The 7,686-nt window shown below is 38.8% G+C and overlaps 1 protein-coding gene across 1 annotated transcript; it reads right to left on the reverse strand.

Moving 5' to 3' along the window:
• Positions 1 to 2,704: 2,704 nt before the first annotated feature.
• LOC115145439 (hyaluronidase-5-like) lies at positions 2,705 to 7,385 on the reverse strand. The gene is made up of 4 exons (XM_029686971.2): positions 7,198 to 7,385; positions 4,405 to 5,367; positions 3,674 to 3,763; positions 2,705 to 3,530 (listed from the first exon to the last, which is right to left on the reverse strand). Exons 2-4 carry the CDS (start codon positions 5,344 to 5,346, stop codon positions 3,096 to 3,098), a joined length of 1,467 nt encoding a protein of 488 aa, XP_029542831.1. The 5' UTR covers positions 5,347 to 5,367; positions 7,198 to 7,385; the 3' UTR covers positions 2,705 to 3,095.
• Positions 7,386 to 7,686: the final 301 nt, after the last annotated feature.

The raw sequence follows: 7,686 nt of genomic DNA on the forward strand, positions 1-7,686 counted from the left end.
ACCCAGTATTAGACTGCCACCTGTGGAAGCAAGAACTTCACTGAATATCAAATGTTTTACTGAATAGAAAAACACTTGGAGTTACTCTTGAACTCTTATTATAGACACAATCTGGGATATGTCCAGCTGTTTAATAGTCATTTCAATGAATGATGAGTGCCATTGGTATGTGTCATTGCTATGTGAAATTATGTAACCAGTTCAAGTTGCCTTATTGGTTTCAAAATGTATTTCATTTAATCCATGAGGTGTTTCCCACGAAAACGGGATATATGAGAGGAATTGTTGTCACTGTTATCCCTTGACTAACCCAGAGGAATCAGTGCAAAATGCAGATTTATCGCCCCCTACAGTTACTTTACACTATCAGCAGGAGTTTAATTTCCCTTCCTGTCTGGCTAGGACAGCATTCCCTTCCTGTCTGGCTAGGATACATATGGATACATATTTTCAAATGGAGGAACGCTAACAGCAACAAGGAGCTCGGGTGGAACATAGCGGTATGGTCTGGTTTATTTGTTTACATTGTCCCCTTAGTGAGACACATAGGCACTCTAGCCAGAAGACACATGGATTCATGCTATGGATCTGCAAAGTCCAATAATAACTTATCCTGTCCTATTCGGTGTCCTGTGTGAATTTCAACTGTTCTGCCTTATTATTATTGGACCATGCTGGTCATTTATGAACATTTGAACATCTTGGCCATGTTCTGTTATAATCTCCACCCGGCACAGCCAGAAGAGGACTGGCCACCCCACATAGCCTGGTTCCTCTCTAGGTTTCTTCCTAGGTTTTGGCCTTTCTAGGCAGTTTTTCCAAGCCACCGTGCTTCTACACCTGCATTGCTTGCTGTTTGGGGTTTTAGGCTGGGTTTCTGTACAGCACTTTGAGATATCAGCTGATGTACGAAGGTCTATATAAATACATTTGATTTGATTTGATTAATATCTGTGAGAAATTACTGAAATCAAATCACATTTTATTTGTCACATGCCCGAATACTTCAGGTACAGGTATACTTTACTGGGAAATGCTTACTTACGAGCCTTTTCCCAGCAATGCAGAGTTAAAAAGTATTTTCATGATCAATGTATTTAAAAAAAATCTGTCAGACAAAGTTCCCTCGAGCTAAACAACAGGTTTTGAAAGCTATCTGGAGATTTGTGAACAGGAAATTTGTCATTGACAGGAGATGCCAGTGGTCTATATACCTGATGAATGCTGGCCTTACAGTGTCATAAGATATTGGGTACAGTATGTCACATTAGAAACCTAGTTAAAGGTTGTGGATAAACAGTATTTCACATTAGAAACCTAGTTAAAGCTTGTGGGTATACAGTATATCACATTAGAAACCTGGTTAAAGGTTGTGGATATACAGTATATCACATTAGAAACCTAGTTAAAGGTTGTGGATAAACAGTATATCACATTAGAAACCTGGTTAAAGGTTGTGGATATACAGTATATCACATTAGAAACCTAGTTAAAGGTTGTGGATAAACAGTATTTCACATTAGAAACCTAGTTAAAGCTTGTGGGTATACAGTATATCACATTAGAAACCTGGTTAAAGGTTGTGGATATACAGTATATCACATTAGAAACCTAGTTAAAGGTTGTGGATAAACAGTATATCACATTAGAAACCTAGTTAAAGGTTGTGGGTATACAGTATATCACATTAGAAACCTGGTTAAAGGTTGTGGATATACAGTATATCACATTAGAAACCTAGTTAAAGGTTGTGGGTATACAGTATATCACATTAGAAACCTAGTTAAATGTTGTGGATAAACAGTATATCACATTAGAAACCTAGTTAAAGGTTGTGGATAAACAGTATATCACATTAGAAACCTAGTTAAAGGTTGTGGATAAACACTATATCACATTAGAAACCTAGTTAAAGGTTGTGGATAAACAGTATATCACATTAGAAACCTAGTTAAAGGTTGTGGATATACAGTATATCACATTAGAAACCTGGTTAAAGGTTGTGGATATACAGTATATCACATTAGAAACCTAGTTAAAGGTTGATGGTATACAGTATATCACATTAGAAACCTAGTTAAAGGTTGTGGGTATACAGTATATCACATTAGAAACCTAGTTAAAGGTTGTGGGTATACAGTATATCACATTAGAAACCTAGTTAAAGGTTGTGGGTATACAGTATATCACATTAGAAACCTGGTTAAAGGTTGTGGGTATACAGTATATCACATTAGAAACCTAGTTAAAGGTTGTGGGTATACAGTATATCACATTAGAAACCTAGTTAAAGGTTGTGGGTATACAGTATATCCAGTTACACTTGTGATCTTGTCTTTACTTGGAAATGATGGTATTTTCACCATAATGTGTACTTTTACATCACCATCAAGTGTGTTTACACTTTTCACAGCAGTTTCATTTATGTTTTCGTATTTTCACCAAAAGTGCAATGTTCATACCTTTTACCTGAACTTTTTTTACAATAATTTTTTACATATGGTAGCAACCCAAACTAGTATCCCAAACATAAACTCAAGAAGCCCTGGAAACTCCAAGTGACAGTACAACACCTCCTTTTGTACACAATACACATACATCACAGGTGGCTTGTGGCACCTTAATTGGGCTCATAGTAATGGCTGGAACGGAATAAATCAAATGGTATTGTCATGGCTGTTGAAGGAAGAACTGGACCAAGGTGCAGAGTGGTCAGCATACATTTTATTTTATTATAAAAAATGACGCCAACAAAACAACAAACGCGAAAACAACCGTGAAGCTACAGGCTATGTGCCATAAACAAAAGTAAACTTCCCACAAAGACAGGTGGGAAAAGGGCTACCTAAGTATGGTTCTCAATCAGAGACAACGATAGACAGCTGTCCCTGATTGAGAACCCTACGCGGCCAAAATATAGAAATGCAAATAATAGAACTTAGAATACCCACCCCAAATCACACCCTGACCAAACCAAATAGAGACATAAAAAAGGATCTCTAAGGTTAGGGCGTGACAGGTATCAAACACATGGTTTCCATATGCTTGATACCAATCCATTCACTCCATTCCAGACATTATTAGCAGTCTTCCCTTCACCAGCTTCCTGTGTTGTTGCATATCATTACAAGAAAAACATACATACTACTGTAGACAGAAGTCAGAATGACAAACGGTTGGAAGTATTGGGGAGTTCCATTGCTTTGGACAAAGTTGGGGAAGGAGTTTAGAGTAATGGAGGACTGACATGGTTCGTCAGAGTAGCACAAACAGTCAAATCTGTCAGCAAACCAGTCGATCTCATATTGGGACATTTCACCCTTCACAGCCAGATTGCCTGTTTTATATCTCTTGATCTGGAAGGTATATGGGTTGAGGTGTAGGTAGTCGTCTCTGTCCCAGTGCTTTCTTATGCATCGGCCATTCGCCCGACACAAAGCCTCGCTGCACAGCCGTGATGCTGTGGAAACATTCAAGATGTATGGATTCATGATCTTCTCCAGGTGGCGTCTGGCAGTGAAGCAGGACTCCTGTGAAAAGTTAGGGACAGAATGTTAAAGTGCTTTTGTTGTGTTTACATTATATGTTTGATTAAATGCATTTAGGTGTTAAAGATGTATGGATTGTTCTTAGAAGCATATGAAATAGATCTGTAAAGAAATAGGGAGCATACCTCTGAGTCAGTGACATTCATGTCCCCCCAGGAGATCACCCCAGCCGCTCCCAGGGCAGCTGCCTCCCCAATGGTGTTCACCAGGTCATACTGGAAACCACAGAGTTACAAAGTCAGAAGGAAAAATCACTATGACATAATACACCCCCACCAAGTCATTTAAAAGATACAAATCACACCAAGTCATTCAAAGGATACACATTTTGCCAAGACAAAACACTAGCACTTCAAACACACTTCAAATAATAACATGATAGAAAATGAGACTAAACAAAGTTGTCATGTTGGTAGAACAGAGGATTAAAGAAAAAGATAGAGAGATCACTATGATTTTTTAGCAATACCCTTGAGACATTTAGGCCAGGGGTCGGCCAAAGGTTTTTAGCAACATAAAAAACTATACATCTTTTTTGTAGGATTTTAGTTTTATGTCAAAAAAGACTAAAATCACCAGTATTCCAGTAAAACATTTGTTTAATTTAGGAAATCTATTAAATTATTCCCACAAATATAAAACGAGACATAAGTATTGTTCTTTTGAAATACAATCTCTTTTTGGGCTTAGTTGTGGTCAATTATGCAGTGTACAAATGATTATAATTAAGTTCCATCCTCTCCCACGGCTGAATCTAGTTGCAGACCCCTGGTTTAGGCTATGTCTGATTTCAGGACAGTTAGTGTGCTGTCAGGTACATACATAGTTTTCAGATCTCTTGACAGTGTTCACTGACCTCTGACATGTAGTCATCACCACTATCTTTGAAAACTGGGCGGATGTAGGCGTAGACAGGAATGGCGTAACTTTGGTTGGGGAGCATGGATACTCTCATAGCTTCCTGAATGCGGTGGCGGACAAACAGGCGGGCTTGGTAGGAATCTCTCAGGATCAGCTCCAGATAGATGGATGGATAGAGAGCAGTGGACTCCTTCCACAGCCACATCAACGCATCGTTCCTCTCTTGCTCAAGCTCAGGACATATCCCAGAATAATCACTCATATCCTGGTTGTAGTCGTAGTTGTAACAGTCCGGGTACAGATAGTATCCCCAAAGCCTGTTGGGTCTTAGCCTCTTCCCAACCAAGAGAGATCGGAGAAAGTATCGCTTTGCTGCTCGCTCAAACACTATCTTGGCTCTGTCTTCGGCCTCGTCGTCGGATAAGGTTGGGGTCTTGGTTTTCACAGTCTCAATTGAGAGATCTCGATAGATGTCCTTGCTGCCCCAGTTCCGGACCCACTGTGGTCGCCACTCCTCAAAGTCAAGGATGGCGAGGCCCGGTTGGTCTTCGGGGATGTAGTATTCAATGTCATCTTCGGCCTGCTCACGGTGTTCCTGGAAATCAATCAGCTGTGGAAGGCCTTCATCATACATTTCCCCTGTGTCCTCGTCCACGTAGGGGAAGAGGCCGAAACGGTCAGTGTAGAAAATGGAGATGCTTTGGTTGGTGGCAGACTTCAAAGTGCTGCTCACTAACTGGAAGTGGGAGAGGTTGAGACCTACGCCAAATCTGGTCTCGCAGAGCTCTGTGGGAGCGTTCCACATGAATAGGAAGGGGTAGTCAGGATCTACAGGTGGGTCTGTTTTAGGTAGTGCCCAGTTAGTGCCCAGCAGAGTCATGAGAAAAAAACATTCCATGAAGTGCAGTCCACGAACGGAGACCCTGTCCAGATTCATTTTCAACTCTTTGTCTTATTCCTTAAGATGGGAAAACAAAGCATAATGAAGTTTTTGTGAGTAATGTTTTGGAGCAGTATCAAAAGAAAGCACATCCAACCCAGATTTAAGTAGGTAAATGTGTTCTGCACTACCTTTCTTTTCAAAGCAGATTTCCTTTCAAAGAAGAAGTATTTGTTTTTGTTTGATGTAATTTTGGCAAATACAAACATAACTGTGACATCACTGGTCAGCATTCTATCCTGCACCATCTACTCAAAAAAAGCTTTTAAATTTAAAGTGTTCAATAAAAAATAATAACATTTTTCTGCGAGGGAACATCTTGTGTGGAGTGGAAAATACAACCAAACACTGCACAAATTGTAAAAATAGAAGTAATAGTTAAAATGGAGGCAATAGAGAATGACATCAGCACAAAACTAAGCACATTGTATTCAATCACCTTTATTTAAGTCTATATACAATGTGAGCAAATGAGGTGAATCATATCTGTGATTTCTCAACTGCTGAAAATTAACACCCCATTTCCCGCACAATAGAGTTAGTAGAGAAATTCCATCATTATGTAAAGGGTAATTGATTTGGAGCATTTCCAAAGATCTGATCTATGTTCTGTTTTTCTCTTTCCTCAAGAACACCTGTTGGTACTTGTACTATTTCACAATGTATTGCAACTGGAAGAGTGGGAATTGGAGTTGATGATCATTGACTAGCAATGCCTGACGTGTGAATTAGAGCTCTGTGATATGGACAAAAATCCGTAATACAATAAATTGCCTGAATATTGTGAGTAGAACTAGAACTATACATATACTATACAGAACTTTAATGTGCATCACATATATATATATATATATATTTTTATATACTTTAAACTACAAATAGTTTGATGGTTGAAGTCATCAATTGTAAAATGAACAAACACCCATATTAACAAACGTATTTCCCATTTCTGTAGTAAATGTGAATTATTTTAATGAAGGATATCTGCAAAATGTCTGCGATAAGTGATTGGTATGGTCAGAGTTTATTGTCCCAGTTCTACACTCTTAGAAAAAAGGGTTCCAAAAGGGCTCTGAAGCTGTCAACATAGGATAACACTTTTTTTGTGTTATAAAGAACCTTTATTGGTTCAAGGTAGAACTAAGGGTAGAACTAAGGTAGAACTATTTTGGGTTCCATGTAGAACCCTTTCCACAAAGGGTTCTACCTGGAACCAAAAGGGGTTCTTCAAAGGGTTATCCTATGAGGACAGCCGAAGACCCCTTTTTGGTTCTACATAGCACCTTTTTTTCTGAGAGTGTACATGTATCTCTCACTTGAACTAATTTGGATGGTGGTTGTACTGGAATAAAGTCACATCCAGTTAAGCTGTCTCCTGTCCAAGTCTCTTCTTTAATAAAGATGATGTTCCACTCTGAAACCTACAAACGGAGCATTGCATTACCACCATCTCAATTCATTTACATGGCAGATAGGAACTTAGACACACGTCAGGCATTACTAATCAATGATCATCAACTCCAATTCCCACTCTCATTCCTCACATTATGCAACCTTGTAATGTACTCAAGGTTTAAAAAGGCTTCTATAAAGTTTGTCATTTCCAAAAAATGAAAAATGAATCAAACCCTACTAAAATGTCCATTAATTATAATCCAGATAATAATTCACATTTCCTTTTGCTGCAGGATTATTTTCCTGCTGTTGCGAACTGGCTCAAATTAAGATCCTATATCTATACCACTTCAAATTTACTTCAAACAATAACATGAGAGAAAATGAGACTTAACAAAGTTGTCGAGCTGGTAGAACAAAGGAATAAAGGTTACAACATGAATGTGCACACACCTGTTCCAGGGATTCGCACACAAATCCCTTGCAATCCAGCACAATCTGTATTTCCCCTTCTCCTGCTCAAAATGTTTGATCCCTTAATACAAACCTCACCACAGGTCTCATCTGGGAAATTGAAATAGTGTGTCTCTAAATACGTTTTGCGACAGCTTTGAGTGTAGCTTGGTGTTACAAAGCAAACGCTTGCGTAAACTTGTCAGCACGGAGAAGACAGACGTTGATTTATATGCTAGGTCTTGTGACTCCCTCAGGGGGTTCTATTTATTGGGATTCGTTGATATGAACAGGTTTAAAATGAACTTGTCTGTGCCTGGAGGGGGGTATGAGGAAACATATTTATCACAACAATGTGTGGACACCACCAAATATCCTTGCTATGTGTCATGATTTGATTTGTCTCTAGTATCTTTCCCTCTATATGCTTGGTCAGTTTAAATTGGAAATGTACTGCTGAGTAATTGTACATATGTAGCCAGTAATTTC

The sequence above is a fragment of the Oncorhynchus nerka genome, linkage group LG17 (genome assembly GCF_034236695.1).
Source record: "Oncorhynchus nerka isolate Pitt River linkage group LG17, Oner_Uvic_2.0, whole genome shotgun sequence".
Lineage (NCBI taxonomy): Eukaryota > Metazoa > Chordata > Actinopteri > Salmoniformes > Salmonidae > Oncorhynchus > Oncorhynchus nerka.